Here is a 17,900-nt window from a genome sequence, read left to right as displayed (position 1 = left end):
GCTGTGAACTAAAGTAAAGGAGGAAATAATTATAAATACCAGACCCCTGGCCTGAGAACACCAGTAAATGATACGTACACACAGCAGAGAAGAATGTCTCCTGTGGTTGCATAAGCAGGTCCCAGACTGATGCACAATGTGTGAACTGTGGCCCATCAGAGGGCCTAATGGAGAACACAAATCTGAACCTGCCAGCCACCCTACCACAAATGCCAACAAGAAGAGGGATGTCACCATCACAAAGAACTCTCCAGGGTCCTCAAGTCACAGGCCCATTTTCACCCCTTTTCCCACAGGAACACACCTGGCCAAGATAAAGTAAATAAAATTTACAGGAAATCCAAAGGAATTATGAAGCACTTGCTATTACTTAATACATTCTACATCTTTTCATCTCAGTGCAGGAAGACATATGTGCCAGATCCGGGCCAAAAACCCAGCCTATAGGAATTGCTAGTATCCTTCTCCTCCCTTTAGAAGGAAGAAGTTTGATCCCCTTAATACCAAGCATCGCTTTCTGGGGCTTTAGTTTAGTCCACATATCTTTCCATCCTCTCTGCTTGCTGACCTGGGATACTATGGCCTATCCCTTCATCTACTTCTGCAACCAGATGTGCCAGCACAAACTAAACCCTGGCCTGGGAGCTGCTTGTTTAGGTATGTGCGGGTGCCCACTCCAGGTGCTGTGGGTTAATGGGTAGGAGAAGGAGTGTGCATGGACTGCTCAGCCCACAGTAGATGCTGTCCAGGCTAGGGCTGTGACTGTGCCTTGGATCAGATTCCCCTCCCTACAAATGAGACTGTGATATGGATATTTGCATATAGAAGGTTTACTGAGAAGCGCTTGATGTAAGAAGATACAGACTAAGAGGGAAGTTGACAGCAATACATTTGCAACAGAAGCCTCAGTTGATCTCACAAGGAGCTCTGGACTTAAGATGGCCCTTCAAAGTTGTACTGAATTAAGGCAAGGGGCCAGCCCTCTTCATCGACAGTCAGCAGGTGCAGGCTATCCCTGGGTAGGAGTCAAATCTTGGGTAAGTCAAACAAGAGCAATTCCCAGAGTAGACCTCAGCTTCAAGCCACCTCAGCAGCAAGAGTGCTTCTCAATCACCCTCAAGCTGTGGTTCTAAATTTGATCATACAGCAAACTCACGTGGCATGCTGGTAAAAGCCTGTAGAGCTGATCCCCACACCCAGAGGTTTTGATTCAGCAAGTCAGGAGCAGGCCAGAGAAACTGCATATCTAATAACTTTCAAGGTAAAGCTGAGTTACTCATCCAGAAAGCACACTGGGAATCACACTGCTTTAACTCAAATGCTGGGAATTGAGAAGCCTCACCTTGTTCCTTAGAATGAGCTAAATATGAATCTTCCTCCCCAACAGTAGATATATGCAAGAAATCGTAAAGGAGTTAAAGGGAGCGTACCCAAAACAAAGATAACTCCTTTCTTGAAGGCAAATTTTTGAGTTTAGTGAAGAACAGGGAGCCTCTGAACATCTGAGGGTGTGAGGGCGAGATGTTCCATTGCGAAGAGAAATAGATTCAGAGGAAGCCAGGGGCACACAGAGGAGCAGCCTAGCATCCTGATTTCTACCTCATGGGTCTTGACCTTGAACACTAGTGGCCATCTGAGTTTTCACCTGATATTCTGAACTCAGTCAAGTTTTTTTAAGCAATCAAGCAATTGCTGTTTCTTTAGGAAAGGTTTCCTGTGGGAAAAATTTAACGCATTGCCTTTGCAAGCCAGAGCCAGTACAATCATATTCTGATAGTTTATCAAATTGATTTGGCTATAGCTCAGATTCATTTGATAGTTCAGATTCAAACACTGAGTTATTTGTATAAGAATGATTCTTTTCCATTACCAGTGTACCCACAGTCCTACAGACAGTAAATTGCCTTTTTATTCCACCTGGGATCATGAAAGAGAGGTCTTCTAACCATCTGTCAGTGTAGTATACACCAGAAATGTGCTGGCACTTATGGAAATGATTGACCTATAATAACATCTTTGCTGGGAAAAATAGAAATTGTTCAAATCAAATTTGTGGCACTGGCTCTAACACACTTTATTAAATGGGGCACAGAGCGCACTTTAACTCCTACCTCTCCTGACTCTGCGTCTTATAACTGACTGCGGCCTCTCTCTCCACTTCATATCTCAAAATCAAGACTCCTAACAATGCTGAAAACAGTTAGGATTACTAAATCTCTTCAGCACCAGCCATCATCCATGACGTCTCCCACTGGTACACTAGTACATTTCAGGATTTAAATTCTCAGAACCAGTCACTGCCAGAATGTAGCATGTGCTGAAATGTTAACTAAAATGACATCTTAGAAAGACTGCAGTCATTGAGCCAGCCTGAAAGACAAGGATTTAAAACACCAGCCCATTAATACTCTTGCCCCTAGCCCAGTCCACCAGTCCTAGGCACATCAAGAATAAAGCAAACATTCTCTACTATTCATTGAGTATATTAGGTCTTACATGTTATACATTTAGTAGATGTTGATTGAGTACCTACTATGTGTCTGATACTACATTAGGTATAAAGGATAGAGAGATTTAAAAACAAATAGTACTTGCCCTAAAGTATGTCACTCCTGTAGAGGGATAAATGTTACTGCCTAGAACAATAAACTCTATGGAAATTGTCACAGGAAGTTATAGAAACAGCAGGTACCCAATAAACCTTTGTCAGGTGATACAGTGACTTTTATCAGATAAAGTGACTGTGTGGGAGAGAGAGTTCTTAGCTTAGGCCTAAATTTTTGCGACAACCTTCACCCCCTCCCTATCTTCAATCCTTTCTCCTTTCAATTAATTTAACAAGTATTGATGGGCCCCTACTATGTGCCAGCTCAAGGTTCTCAAGATCGATCTTACAAAAACACAGTTTTCAATACGTCATTCTTTTGCTCACATAAATTCTAAGCTCTGCTGCTTGGCTTTCAAGGCTCAAATCCCATCCTGTGGTGCCCTTTAGTACTCAAAATATGGTTGCCCAAAATAATCCTTCTGAAAACCATTCACTTCCATGCTTTGGGTTCTGGGCCTCTCTCCAAGCCTACCTTCAGCCTCTAGTCATAATAACCTGTTTCTATGAAGAGACAAAAAACTGATAATGTCTTAATTTGTTACTCCTCCAGGAATAGTTACATCAAAAAAGTGAAAAGTGTTTTTACAAAGGAATTAAAATCTAACATTAGATTTCCAGACCATGTGGAAGGGTCACAGCCAGGGAATAGGCTGTGTGTGCAGTGTGCATGTGCATGTGCATGTGCACGTGTGCTTATGTGTGTTTGTGTTTTAAGGGAACAGAGAGCAAAAGTGAGAATATTTGTTGTTAAGTCTCAAACCACATGGAGCGATACCCACTTATCTCATCTTTGTCACTGCTGACATAAAAGTCTATGAATTTTTTTAATCCATTGAGAGACCAGAGAGACACTTTTCTGCCAGTCCAAAATTTGGGGGTCTTGAAAGGTTCCATGTTTGCAAACTCCAGCAAGTATCCAGAAAGCTTTAAGTAAATAGTTCTACAAACACCTTTATTCCCATGCCACCTGGGAACCACTTTTACTAAAGACTTTTGTTTGACCACACTCTAAGTGGCTCTGCATCTCTCTCTAGCAACCATTCCATCCTTTCGACATCTACCAGGAGAAAATCTGGGTGTCACGACACTGAAAAGACACCTTGGTCTCCTGGCAGCAAAGCCCCCTAGTGCAAATGATAGCAGCTCATGTATTCTGTAACAGTGAAGAGGAGGGATTAGAAATGCAAACTGATTCCAGAACCCTGAGCAGACAGAAAGGCACCAGAGCTTCCCAAGAAGGCTTCCCAATCAAACGCCAAGGCATTGGATTGCATTCAGTTCAACCCATCCAACAAATTGTCTCCCTTATTCTCTGAGACACATCTCTTTCTTTGTCAACTTTGCACAAGTTTGCTCCTGTCCTTGTGCCTTTGATACTCTGTCACATATAAGTGCCTGCAGCAGAAACACCCTTTTGCTGAGCCCCCTTTAAGCCCAGATTTCCTCTCAGTCTACCTTGTGTATTGTCTCTCCTAAGAATTGCTGCCCATTAAGACTTGCTCCAGCGTCTCATTTTGTATTGTGAAGCTGAGGTATCTGCGCTAGTCAGACAACTATCTACTGAGTAGATATCATGAGCCCAGCCATGTGCTGGATACAATGTAGAACACAAGAAAAATCATAATAACCCTTGCTCTTAGAGCATCTGAAATATGGCTGAGGAGACAAAACAAATATACATGAAAAGTCAAATAATATAAAACACTAGAAGAAATAACACAAAGTAGAAGATTCTTTGTAATTGCGAGAGGTTAGAGGACATCGCAGGCAGCTGGGGTGTTCTATCTATCGCCTTCCCCAGTTCTTCAGTGTCACTCCCCACTCTATCTCGAAACAAAACAATTTCGGGGGTGCTTACAATGTGAAAAGCACTGTTCAGAATGCAAGTAGCCCTCTGCACTGAAGTAAAGATAAAATGCAAATGCAAAGAGCTAGTTTATAAAGCAAAGGACAATAAGTGGTGAGAGCGACAGAAAGCATACAAACATAATGCTATTGTGCTCTTCGTGGCTTTCAAGGAAAAATACTTCTACAACTGTTGAAAATGATAGAGATGATGGGATCAAGAGACTTCAATGGGAGTCTCTTTTGGTTCTCTAGTGCTGCATAAAACTACCCTAAAACTTAGTAGCTTAAATCATTCCATGCTGCTCACAATTCTGTGTGTCAGAAATCTGGCTGGCTTGTCTCTGATCCATGTGATGCTGTCTGGGCGGGTCTAGGAGATCTACTTTCTAGTGTCCCCTTCACTCACATATCTGGTATATCTGTGATTGTTTCTCTCTCTCTCTCTCTCTCTCTCTCTCTCTCTCTCTCTTTCCCTACTCCCCCTGGCCCCCACACAGTAACTCATCCTCTAGGACCTCTCCGTATGCCTTAGACTTTTCCTAGCATGCCAGTATCAAGGTATTCAGCATTCTTTCATGGCAATTTGGGGCTCTATAAGACCAATATAGAAGCTGTCAGTGCTCTTAAAGGCAAAGTCCAGGACTAACATAAAAAAACTCCATCAAACTCTATTATATTCCACAGACATTGCAGTTCAGCCTGGACTCAGGGGAAGGGCAAATAAACTCTCTACATGAAGAGTATAAAGAGTTTGACCCTGCTGGGAATATAAAATGTGTTTATTTTTGGAAATCTTCAGTTAACATGATTTTCATTTTATAAATTTAAGGGAAGGAGGCATAACTAAGAAAAAAGTCTTCTGCTTTGTATTGCTTGATTTTATAAAATACAAAAAATGTTCATGGCAGGTAATAATTGCTCTGGCTTAAACTGTTCCTGAAGATCTTTTTTATGCTTTCATCTCATTTCTTGGAGGGAAACTTGAACTGTTCTAGACAAAATAGGCAAGTTTTTCACACTTCCATTATTTGAGAGGAAAAAAGAGAAGCCCAAATGCAAGATAAAATAAGAACTTGGTCACAAAGACCAGAGTGAGTGTCAATAGCAGAACTGGTTAGAGGAGTAATTGTCTGAAGAGAAAAAGAGAGATTTTCTAGGGCAGGGAAGAAAGTTGAAAAGCAAGTATAAGTGGGAAGCAGGACAGGAAGGCTGGATCTATCAGCAGCAGAGAGTAAAGACTCATCACAGAGACAAAGGTTCATGGATCAGACTCTTATTTCCAGGGACCCCAGCTCTGAAGAATTATAATACATAGGAGAGAACTAGGAAAGAAACCTTGAAACTCCAGAATGTTTTACCCCATGTAATAGCAATGAATATTGTGAGGAGTAGTTAAACTCTAGATATATGTGGAAGGTAAAGCCAAGATATTTTGCTGAGGATTAGCATATGGTAAGAGAGAAACAGAAGTCAAGGATGACTTCAAATTTTTGCATGGACAACTGGAAAGGCTGTAAGTGGAACAAGTTTTCAGGGAAAATCAGGAGCTCAATTTCTAATATCTAACATTTGACTTGCCTATTACACACCCAAGTAGATATTATAAGGCAGCAATTGAACATAAATATCGAGTTCAATGGAGATGAGCAACCTAGAAGTAAAAATCAGGGGGCCATAAGAAGAAGAAATTCCAGAGTTAGAAGACAAAATTACCAGATATAAAGAAAGCCACCAGGAAGGTATAGAGATTCTAAATTTGTATGTACCTAAAAAAAATGTCATCAAAAAGACATAAAACAAAAATTGATGAAACTAGAAATAGTAGTACACAAATCCAAAATTATAGTTGGAGATTTTAATGCACTTCTCTCAGTAGTGACAGCAAAAAAATCAGTAGGCATACAGAAGTTTTTGAACAATACTAGTGACAAATTTGATCTACTTGGCATCTAACAAGGAGGGGACTAAGTAAAATATATATAGGTATTACATAAAGGTAATTATCAGCTCTGAAAATGTAAATTTGCCTAAATATCAAGCAGGGGATTGGCAATCCAGAGATTAGCAATGGTAGATAACCAATATTAATGCTAGGACTTGAGGGGCAAGTGAGGATGAAGTCTCACTGTAGCATAATTACTGGGGCAACTAGCAGAAGTTGGATCCTCAGCAGATCTGTCCAGTGATAGCTGGAGTCATAGAAGAGCTGTTGCCTGAGGCAGAGGAGGGATGAGAAGTACCCTAACTTTACTCTTCCTTCCACTCTCAAATTTCCCACTAGCACCATTTGAAAATTGACAGACAAGATGGTACCTGGGAAATGGAACCTGAAGAGGCCATTCCTTCTGCAATACAGAACAGAGTACAGATAAGGGGTCAGAATGGATATGAGAGAAAACAGGCAAATGACTGGCATATCACATCCAGTGCTTTGTACTTCATCAGAAGGACATGGGGGATCATTGAAGAGTCTTAATCAGGAAGTCACTGTCTGATAGGCATTTTTAATATATCACCCAATCTGCAGCTAGAAATTGCACTGGAAAGAGAGAGAGAGATGGTCACAGTGGTTAATTTTATGTGTCACCTTTGCTGAACTGTGGGATGCCCACATAGCTGGTAAAATGTTATTTCTGGGTATTTCTGTCAGGGTGTTTCCAAGAGATATTAGCATTTGAAACAGCAGACTAAGTAAAGAAGATTCACCCTCCACAATGTGGGTAGGAAACACCCAACCATTTGAGGAACAAAAAGGCAGAGGAAAAGCAAATTTGCTTGCTTTCTTCTTGAGCTGGGGCATCTGTCTTTTCCCGGCCTCAGACATCAGAGTTCCTAGTACATGAACCTTCAGACTCTGGAACTTCGGCCAGTGGCTTCCCTGGTTCTTAGGCCTTTGGACTGAGAGTGAATTATAGCACAAGCTTTCCTGGTTGCCCGGCTTGCAGATGGCATATCACAGGACTTCTCAGCCCCAATAATCAAGTGAGTCAATTCCCATGATAAATCTCCTCTTATATTTTTATATATCCTATTGGTTCTGCTTCTCTTGGAGAACCCTGACTAATATAATGGTCATAAGAATAACAGTTATGAGACTCTTGTCTTTGTCTAGGCAGAGATTACAATGAACTAGACTAAAGTTGGAATAGAGGAGTAAACTGATTTGAAACAGATGTAAAAGTTAGGCTTGTGAGGACAAAAAAACTGATTCTAAGTGAGAAAGAAGAAGTCAACAATGACCCCCAGGTTTCCATCCTGAACACTGGAAATTGTGTAGAGGCCCTTTGCTGAGATGGGAAAAAGAAAAGGAGAAATACGTTTGTATAAGAAAGATGATAAATTCTGCTTCAATACTTGCAAGTCATCAAAATGGTGGGGTCTGATGGACAATTGATTATCTGGGCATGGGGTTCAGAAGTAGGATTTGTACTGGAACACACATTTAGAAGTCTTCAGTATATACCTGATATCTGAAACCAAGGTGGGTAAGATAACCTGGGAGGGACATACAGTCAGAAAGGGGCCCAAATTTGGAGAAAGTCCAATATTTAAAAGATAAAAGAGAAAGAAAACAAAATCAGAAAGAAGGTCTCAGATGAAATTAAAGAGAATGCAATGCCAAGTGTCTCAGAAACGAGGTGTATTTTACATGTAAAATATAATTGAGAAATCAAGAAGGTTAGAACCAATACTTTAGTGAGTATTGTTTCTTGACGGGTTGAGCAGAAACTGGTTTGAATTGTGAGATGAGAAAATAATGACATCAAGTATGGACAACTAAGTATAAGGAGTTTTATTGGGAAAGGGGAGTGCCAAATAAAGCAGCAATTAGGGGTGGGTTTTGCTGGGCGGTAGAAAGCATTACCAATTTATTAGCAAGAGAATGAACGACACAGGCTCTGAGAACATATGCGGTAGCAAATATATATACTCACACCCCAAGTTTCATTCCTCTTGGTGCCCACTACTTTGATTTATAGGAAATGTAGGCATTAGAAGATTCTCCTTCCCCAAGTATATCCAAGGGTGCTGAAATGAACCTGTTCTAGTCATTGCTTGCTACTACCCCCATTAGAAGCACTTGGACATGGCCAACCTGCTGGCCCCAAAAGGTCTAAGCTGATGCCATTTAAATCTCCTTGCTCCCACCAGCTGGTTTTGGCTGTTTTGAGGGTTGCAGCTGCCAACAGAGCTGCCAGAAAAGTACCCACGTCACTGGTGTTGGTTCCATAAAGGATAGCACTTCAGAGCTCTCCAGAGACAGGGACTGAGTTAAACTATCCATTTGTGCTGGCTTCCATGTAGATGTCTGCTTGTCCACCCAAGAAGACACTCTCCTACAAAGCAAAAACAACTGTGTGTGTTTGAGTGAGTGAGTGAGTGTGTGTGTGTGTGTGTGTGTGTGTGCGTGTTTGTGTGTGCGCGTGTGTGTGTGTGTGTTTCAGAGAGAGAGTGTAATTTATGGATAATAGCTGCCAGTCACATGCTGTCTATTGGCCAGGAAGTTTTGTATATATTTTAAATCATTTAATTCTCACAACAACCCTCTGATGTACATATGATTATTATCATTCCTATTTCATAGCTTAGAAAATTGAGATGTGGAAAAGTGACATAATTTGAGCAAGGTCACAAATCTAAGAGGTAGGGGCCAGGGTACATATGCAGATAAGTCTGGCTGTGGATGCCATGCTCATAACTACTACTCTATATTGCCATTTTGACTTTGTGCTGAGGACACCTCTACTATCCACCAAATTGCTCTTCCCCTTGTAGTATGTTCTCTTCTTTCCCTTTTCTGAAATTTGGCTGCAGATTCCACCTTGGCTCAATGGAACTATTTTTATAGCTGGTTTTAGATTGGGGAGGAAATGGGTCAGTCCCTTGCTCCTAGGCAAATTAGTGGATGTCTATTCTATAGACTGTAGAAGGGGAGATGGCTACATTTAAACCCTGATCAGCCAGGCTGTGAGTATATCCAGGATTCAAAGTGGCCTGTTATCTAAGTCCTTCTACCATGAACAGAAGGGCCAGGGCTCCTACTGAACCAAATGTCCTCTTAGCCAAATATTGATTTGACCAAGGAATGTTGGATGAATTAGAGTCTCCCTTCTCACCCATGTGAGACGATCATCACTACTATTGTGTCTATTATTCTGCCTGCTAATGGAGAAGAAATTTTTAGACCCATGATAATCAGGTTGTGTTTACTTTTTCTCCTTACAGAGATATTTCAAGAACCAGTATCCATTCCCTGCCTAGCTATGGCTTAGAAAATCTTAAGAAGCTGCGGGCCAGGTCGACTTACAATTTAAAAAAGCTTCCCAGTCTGGAAAAGTTTGTTGCACTGGTGGAGGCAAGCCTCACATATCCCAGCCACTGCTGTGTCTTTGCTAACTGGAGACATCAAGTGTGAGTCTTCTCATGTCCATTTCTTGAGCCCTGCTTGGGATTTCTCCAATGCAGAAGGTGGTCCACCTCTTCTACATATCTGTGGCATTAAGAGAATCTACTGGCAGAGAGATCTTCCTGATGAAAGCCCTCAGGCAAATTCTAGATCAAAACTTCAGTACTGTAAAGCATTTATAATTGTTTTGAAAATGAGCTCACAGGAGAAGGCTACTCACATGATAGACCACCTACCAAATATTATATAACATGAAAAACACCAAGCATAGCGCTTAACTCAAAGCTGATGTTAAATTAGTAATTGTCCCCTTTTCCTCTGTACCAATATGGATTTATCCTTCAAGTCCCAAACTCTGCACTCCATAAGTATCCCAGGGACCATCAAAGCCAATTTTGAAGGGAAGAAACATAAACACCATTCCAGAGACTGATGCACTCTTCCACAACACATCCTGACCACTCTAAGGCTCTCTAACGCATCTCTGGATTTTAGCACTTCACAGGGAGGAAAAAGTTTAAGGTATCTGTTCCCTTTGGCTTTCAAGGTTGGTCAGATTAAGGAAGGTAACCCTAACAGAACCACACCCTAGTAGATAACTGGTTAAAAATAGATAATCGTAGATAGAATCTGGAGCGAGTGAAGAGGTCATACTTTGGAGATTGCACATGTTCTGGACATTGAAAGGACCCACTGGAGAGAGAATGACTGGCTATCATTTATCAAAGCTCTCACCCACCCCTGAGCTGACAAAATCCACACAATGCAGTGCACTCAATCATATGATATCTTGTCACCACTCTAGTACAGTATCCCGGCACTAATACAGCTTCCCGGTGATATTATTTCACAGTTTAACACAGTCTCCTCTATTATTTAACTTTTAACATACAGTGACCTACTCATGTAGACATGCCCTGTTCAAAATCAAATAAAACAAAAACAAAACAACAAACGAAACATCCAAAAATGATCTTAAAGGAGTTAGGAATTCACCCTCAGATCCAGTTGAAAGATTTTCAGAAAAAGGGCTACTTTTCAGAATTTGCATGCATCTCTGGGAAACTATCCAGAATCAGACACTCCTCACCAATTAGCTCAAGGGCCAGGGAATTTCTTCCTAATGACTAAAATTCTTAAGGGGTTGGGATGAGGCAGAAAGCTTGCCTCTTTTACATTCATGCAAGAGTTATTCCAGCCAGGGCAAGAAATACACCAATTCACGGCCAAAACCCTGGAACTGGATACTCCTCCGGAGACTCTGAAAGGAGATTAAAATCACTGGAAGAGCTGCACATGGTATGCCATCTGGGCCAGTGCCAATCCACCACAGCACTATATACTACCTTACTGTGTTGCTCCAACTCCTCTGGCCTTGCCACCCTCTACAGTGTAGATGTAGCCTCAGGGCCTCCCAGCCAGAACCCTCCAGGTCTGCCCTGCATTGTGGCATGACTTGAAGCCTTCCCAATCCCTCCAGGCCACCCAGCTCTCACCCTCTCTAGGTCCCTTGCCATAGGAGACCCATGTTTCTCCTAAAAAGATGTGCCAAAATGAAGCATAACTGCAGTGGGTGTTTAGTCTTTAATTTAATAAATTTACAGACACAAAACAAAATAGTTATACTACTCAGAAGATAATCACAGAATTCTGTGTCATTTTGTTGTATACCATACTAAGTGTGGTTCAGATTTGAGTTCAAAGCTGTGTGATGAAATTGTTCTTCCAATCCTCATTTGGAAGTGCTCGTGTGTAAATGTTAGGCCCTTGCGACTGTGAGGTTTTGGCCAGTGTCCCCCTGGCCTCTCACCAAGAGACCTTGTTACCCACACTCCTCAGCTGTCATTAAACCAGTCATTTCCTTGTCGTAGCTCTATACTCAGCTCGCATTGTCATTTTGTTCATTTCATTATTTAATTTTCTTATGTCTGGATCTTTTCTTCACAGCTAGATTTTAAACTGATGCACCATGACCTATGGATCTAAGTACCCACACAGGGTCTAGACCCCAACGTGAACTTAATAAGTAACCACCATCATCTGCCTTCTTACAGCTGATATTTGCTGAGTGTTCACTGCCAGGCATTGTAATACTTTACACCTTTATCTCATTTAATTCTCACAAAGGTAATAGTGTTATTTTTATTCCCTCCTCACAGAGGCAGCCACTGAAGTTCCGAAGCAGTAAATAATTTGACCAACACCAACCAAACTCAGATCCAAACCCGCTGCTTTATCTGTCTCCAAAGCTCAGGCTCATTCCACTATGCACTTCCCAACTGTCTGTTCACTGATTCTTCAGAGTCCAAGAGGACCACTCTCTTAACTGACACTAAGCTGAATTCCCAACTCTTTAGGAATCTTAGTATTTGCAAAAGTACTGCAGGGACAAGATTCCATTTCCCTTGTTCCCATCTTTGTTTCTGTTCTTTTCTCAGACACATGCATTGTTCACCTTTCTCTGCATTCACGTTATTGAGTCACTTCTGTTTCAGGAAAGAAAAGCATCAATATTTAAAATATATTGGTAGTGGTATCAATAATAAAAATCTTCGCAGAATCCAACGTAAGCCCTGGGACGTGAAGGCTGCATGTAGATGGTTAAGCGAGGTTTGTTCCAATGAATGGAATCGCAGTCTGAGGGCAACCGGTTACTTACTTCCTGGCCCTATAGTGTGCCATTGCTGCTCCAGTGAGAGGGATTAGGGGTCAGACATTAGAATAAAGACCCCAGAATATTCTCTTGTCCCCTCTACACCCATCTTTATTTTTTTTTTTTTTTAGTTTAATGTATTTTAATAGCAAACTTACAGGAACAGCACAGAAGACAGACAACATTAAAAACATGTACTTGCATGTAGGACAACTCAGTTAGAAAAGTATAGCGAATGGATGGAATCTACTGTATGATAAAAATGCTACAAACACCATTTAGTTGCCATCAATAAGAAATTTACTTGTTTTAAAAAAATCCAAATGCTGGCATTGTCCAGAAAAATTTAACAGGTTTATTTATATTGTTATAAAGTTGAACTGCTGAAACTTGTTCACTGAAACATCTTTACTTGCATTAATGCTTTATGTCCCCGCATTTATATTAAAAAAATTCACACACAAATGAAAATGGAAAAACTGCCAATACCTGATTTCTGTCCCCTATTTTCCACTTGCAATCATATACTTAGGTACCTTTTGATCCCATGGAAAAAAAAATATCTAACGTTCAGAACTACCAATAACAGGAAGAAGAGAATTTTTTTTTTTTTAAAGAATGAAATGTTTCCCATCATAGAGGACTCTTAAGCATGTTCTCCACGTATGCGGCGTGCTAGCTGGATGTCTTTTGGCATAATTGTTACACGTTTGGCATGGATAGCACACAGGTTGGTGTCTTCAAAAAGGCCAACCAGATAGGCTTCACTTGCCTCCTGCAAAGCACCAATAGCTGCATTCTGGAAGCGCAGATCTGTTTTGAAGTCCTGAGCAATTTCTCGCACCAGACGCTGGAAGGGAAGTTTGCGAATCAGAAGTTCAGTGAATTTCTGATAACGTCTAATTTCACGGAGTGCCACAGTACCAGGCCTATAACGATGAGGTTTCTTCACCCCTCCAGTAGAGGGCGCACTCTTGCAAGCGGCTTTGGTAGCCAGTTGCTTCCTCGGTGCTTTACCACCGGTGGATTTGCGGGCAGTCTGCTTTGTACGAGCCATGGTAGAGAGACCTCTTTAGTTACCCCCCTTTTCCTTCGGCTGGAGCTCTGTCTACACCCATCTTGAAGCTTGCCTCACCTTTCTTGTAAGATCTCTGACTAACACAAAAGATTTTCTCTGCATTTTCAAATACATGTATGTTAACTGTTCAACCCCTTTAGTGTAACCCATGACTGATGTGAGAAGCCCTCTACCTCTCTAAAACAAAAGATGGCACATTCTCCAACAACAACAACAACAAATAAGAGAGAGAGAGAGAGAGAGAGAGAGAGAGAGAGAGAGAGAGAGAGAGAGAGAGAGAGAGAGTCCTTTGGGCCAAGAGAAAATGACTTCCTGGCAATTCAGTTCATTTTGCAGAGGTAGAAAAGGGAGGAAAGAGTTCTCCCTAACAACCCCTTCTCATAAAGGTTAATGGAAAAGTTCAGTCCATGCAGTTGAGACACTTGGCCAGCACTCACCCTTTAGTATCAAATAGTGACTTTACCTCTTTCACTCCCTCAGTCACTCTCTCCTTCTTATGAGGGCATCTTTGAGGAGTTTTAACACTCACTTCCTACTCACATATGAGATTATGTTGAGTTTCTCAGGAAATGCAGTCACTACATTGCTGTGAGCTTGCCTCCCAGGGAGAAAGAGAGAGATTTTTTTTTCCATCCCAAAAGAGAGCCAGTGTAAAACATGCCCATTCCTTTGAAGCCTTTGCTTCAAAACAGAACTATTTCTCTCTCCCTCCCTCTCTCTCTCTCTCTCTCTCTCTCTCTCTCTCTCCATGCACTACTCATGTGTGTGGGTGGAATATTTATGATCTGGATGTTGTTCAAATCCCTTCTGAAAGTGTCCCTATTCTGTTGACAAGGCCTCTTGTACATTTGGGTTTAAAAGGAAAACTAAGACAGAAAAGTGAGCCCAAGAAGAGCCAGCTCCCCAGAAGACGACTTACAATCTTGGAATAAATTAGGCCCCTTTGCAACCTACATTTGCTCTTCTGGGCACTCACTAGGGAACTACTTAATATGAGAGAGCCAGGTTTACTTTGCAGATAAATGCATGCCTGAAGCCTATGTGGCCCCTGGAGAGTGAGATAATAAAGAATAGGACCCTCAGTAACATTTCAAGCAAATTAGCAGATCTCCCAGTAGCCTAAGTACCGAAGAGCCAGGGACAGGAACTGGCTGGGAATGAACTACAGACTCATCCTCCAATTTATGTAAATAAAAGAAGCAAATAAGTTCTCATTTGAGTCAGAAAACTGTCCATATCTTCCAGCGACTTGTACTGAGTACAGGAATGGGGATATATCCTACTTGGGCACATTAAGAGATATTCAAATGGAGATGGGGGAGGGAAAGGTTGGAGTTGATATCAGGTCTGTAAATTATTTGCACTTAACAATGAAGACTTGGCTAGTCCCAGGCGCCTTCCTCCCCACATTCAGGTTGTGGCCAGATGGTTTCCCCAGTGGGCCATTCAACGCTAGGAATAAATATATAAGTTGCTCTGTTCATTTACAGTAAGCAGCATTAACCCTTGATCTTAGCCTCAAGGGCAGAAAAACTGATAGAAGGGGGTCGGGAATCTCAGAAAGAAACCCCATCATTTTTACCCTGTACAAAGACAGTGATGTATGTGCCATTCTGGATCCAGGATGTTGATTTTATTCCTTTTTGTATTTTTCTAGCTCTGAGCTTCATCCATTTTGCAACAGATCTATTTTAAGGCACGAAGTTGATGCTATGACTCAGGCTAGGGGTCAGAAAGTCTCTTTGGCAGAAGATGATGAATCCAGTTACACCAAAGGCCTTGACATGATGGACAGTGAATTTGACTATGGCTTATGCAATGAAGTGGCTGATGTGACTTGCTCCCCTAAGCCAGATGCATTCAATCCATGTGAAGATATCATGGGTTATGATATTCTCAGAATCTTGATATGGTTTATTAGCATCTTAGCCATTGCTGGGAACATCATAGTGCTGGTGATTCTGATTACCAGCCAATACAAACTCACAGTCTCTCGGTTCCTGATGTGCAACCTGGCCTTTGCTGATCTCTGCACTGGAATCTATCTGCTGCTCATAGCATCTGTTGATATCCACACCAAAAGCCAGTACCACAACTATGCCATTGACTGGCAAACAGGAATAGGCTGTGATGCTGCTGGCTTTTTCACCATCTTTGCCAGTGAGCTCTCAGTCTACACTCTAACGGCCATCACTCTGGAAAGATGGCATACCATCACGCATGCCATGCAGCTGGAATGCAGAATGCAGCTCCGCCACGCGGTCAGCATCATGCTGGTGGGCTGGGTCTTTGCTTTTGCAGTTGCTCTCTTTCCGATCTTTGGCATTAGCAGCTACATGAAGGTGAGCATCTGCCTGCCCATGGATATTGACAGCCCCTTATCACAGCTGTACGTTATGTCCCTCCTTGTGCTTAATGTCCTGGCCTTCATGGTTATCTGTGGCTGCTACACTCACATCTACCTCACTGTGAGGAACCCCAACATTGTGTCCTCTTCCAGTGATACCAAAATCGCCAAGCGCATGGCCGTGCTCATCTTCACGGACTTCCTCTGTATGGCACCTATCTCCTTCTTTGCCATCTCTGCCTCCCTCAAGGTGCCCCTTATCACTGTATCCAAGTCAAAGATCCTCCTGGTCGTGTTCTACCCCATTAACTCCTGTGCAAACCCCTTCCTCTATGCCATCTTCACCAAGAACTTCCGCAGGGATTTCTTCATCCTTATGAGCAAGTTTGGCTGCCAAGAAAGGCAAGCCCAGGCTTATAGGTCTGAAACTTCATCCATTGCCCACAACTCCCATTTAAGAAATGGCCACTGCCCTAGAGTTGCCCCAGTTACCAATGGTTCCATTTACACACTTGTTCCTCTAAGCCATTTAGCCCAGAAATAAAACAATGTGCAAATATATCCAAGTGTTGAATGATAATTAAGTCTTGCCTTTGAAAAATATGCCATGACATACCTGACGGAGCATTCCTACATACTTGATCTAACATAATTTTCTTTGCCTACCTATAAGGTAAATTGGTCAGGAACTGTTAACTTTATGTGATATATTAGGAAGCTGAGATAGTAATAGCAATATTAATAATTAAAATAATGCAACATTACAAAATCACAATTATTTTATGCTTTATAATGTTCACGGTGCTTTTGCTCAAATCACTTCAAATGAGCCCTATAAAACTCCTATTAAATAGGCAGAACAGGGATTATTTTTGGAATTTTCAGGACACCAAGACTCGAAGAGTTGAGTGACAGTTTAAAATTGCTTGGTTTGTTAAGAGGTAGAGCCAGGATTAAGAGTACTGACAATCGGACTTCCGGTCAAGATGGAGGCCTAGACTGACATGCTCCATCTCCCTCCACAACTAAGAAGAAATACATCTACCACAAAACCAGAAATAACCAGAAAATAGAGCTACGTGGAAGTCCAACGTATGAAGTTATAAAAAGGTGGTGCTCATCCAGACAGGTAGGAGGGGCAAAGCCGGGGCGAAGAGGTCAAGCTGTGCTGGTGGCAGCAGCTGCAATGACAGCAGCAGGATGGCAGTAAGCAGAGACACACATATCTAAGGGAGGTGAGAAACACCTGGGGAGTATCCCCGGCTGCAGACCAGACCCGTCAGCTTGCGATTCCAATGCTGGGAAAGGCAGACTCCCATTGCCTCAGACTGTGAAGGCCGGAGGAGGTGGGGGCAGAGGAAGAAGCTTCCGGTCTCTCAGCAGGGAGTGAACGGAAGGAATCCATCTTGGACCCCCACTCACACAGAAAACACCACAGCGTGGTGAGAAGGGTCGCCCAGTAGTGACAAGTGCATAGGGCTCTACCCCCTATAGCATAGGAGGTGTGACAGCCCTGCCCAGGAAGCAAAGGTAAACACAAAACTGTCAGGATGGCACAGATCATGATAGAGATCCCAGTGACGCAGCTGACCAGACAGCAAATATCTAATCTAATGGAGCAGCAGATAGGAAATCTTTCTGAGGCCCAGTTCAGAGCTTTGGTTATAAGAATGCTTACAGACCTGACAGAAGATCTTAAACAAGATGGGGAAGGAATGAAGGCTAGTCCTGCTGAAATAAACAAAAACTCATACAAAACTAGTGGTGAGGGAAAGAAAATCATGGATCAAATCAACAAATCGGAACACAGGGAAGGAACAAACAGTCAACCAGTGCAAAAAGAGGAAACAAAAAGTGAGGAAAATGAGGAGAGGCTCAGAAACCTATGGGACAGCTATAAGCGGGCCAACATCTGAATCATAGGGTTGCCAGAAGGTGAAGAAGAAGAACTAGAAATTG

At 42.0% G+C, this 17,900-nt stretch overlaps 2 protein-coding genes across 2 annotated transcripts in view; one reads left to right on the top strand and one right to left on the bottom strand.

The window, feature by feature from the left end:
• The window catches only part of FSHR (follicle stimulating hormone receptor), a 166,498-nt gene extending 150,013 nt beyond the window's left edge, over positions 1-16,485 (top strand). Inside the window, exons 9-10 of the mRNA XM_090280729.1 lie at positions 9,683-9,868; positions 15,252-16,485. Of these exons, the coding sequence (XP_090136855.1) occupies positions 9,683-9,868; positions 15,252-16,485 (1,420 nt within the window). The remainder of the gene's footprint in view (positions 1-9,682; positions 9,869-15,251) is intronic.
• Positions 12,643-13,610, bottom strand: LOC150005946 (histone H3.3A-like). The gene has a single exon (XM_090280250.1). The coding sequence runs from the start codon at positions 13,571-13,573 to the stop codon at positions 13,163-13,165; it is 411 nt and encodes a 136-aa protein (XP_090136376.1). The 5' UTR covers positions 13,574-13,610; the 3' UTR covers positions 12,643-13,162.
• Positions 16,486-17,900: the final 1,415 nt, after the last annotated feature.

The sequence above is a fragment of the Furipterus horrens genome, unplaced genomic scaffold, assembly GCF_987537825.1.
Source record: "Furipterus horrens unplaced genomic scaffold, mFurHor1.1.pri manual_scaffold_6, whole genome shotgun sequence".
In the NCBI taxonomy this organism is placed as follows: domain Eukaryota; kingdom Metazoa; phylum Chordata; class Mammalia; order Chiroptera; family Furipteridae; genus Furipterus; species Furipterus horrens.
This window is presented reverse-complemented; position numbering and strand designations above follow the sequence as displayed.

Excerpts from the sequence above, each read along its gene's own strand:
- LOC150005946 (XM_090280250.1), bottom strand. The coding sequence starts at position 13,573 with ATGGCTCGTACAAAGCAGACTGCCCGCAAATCCACCGGTGGTAAAGCA.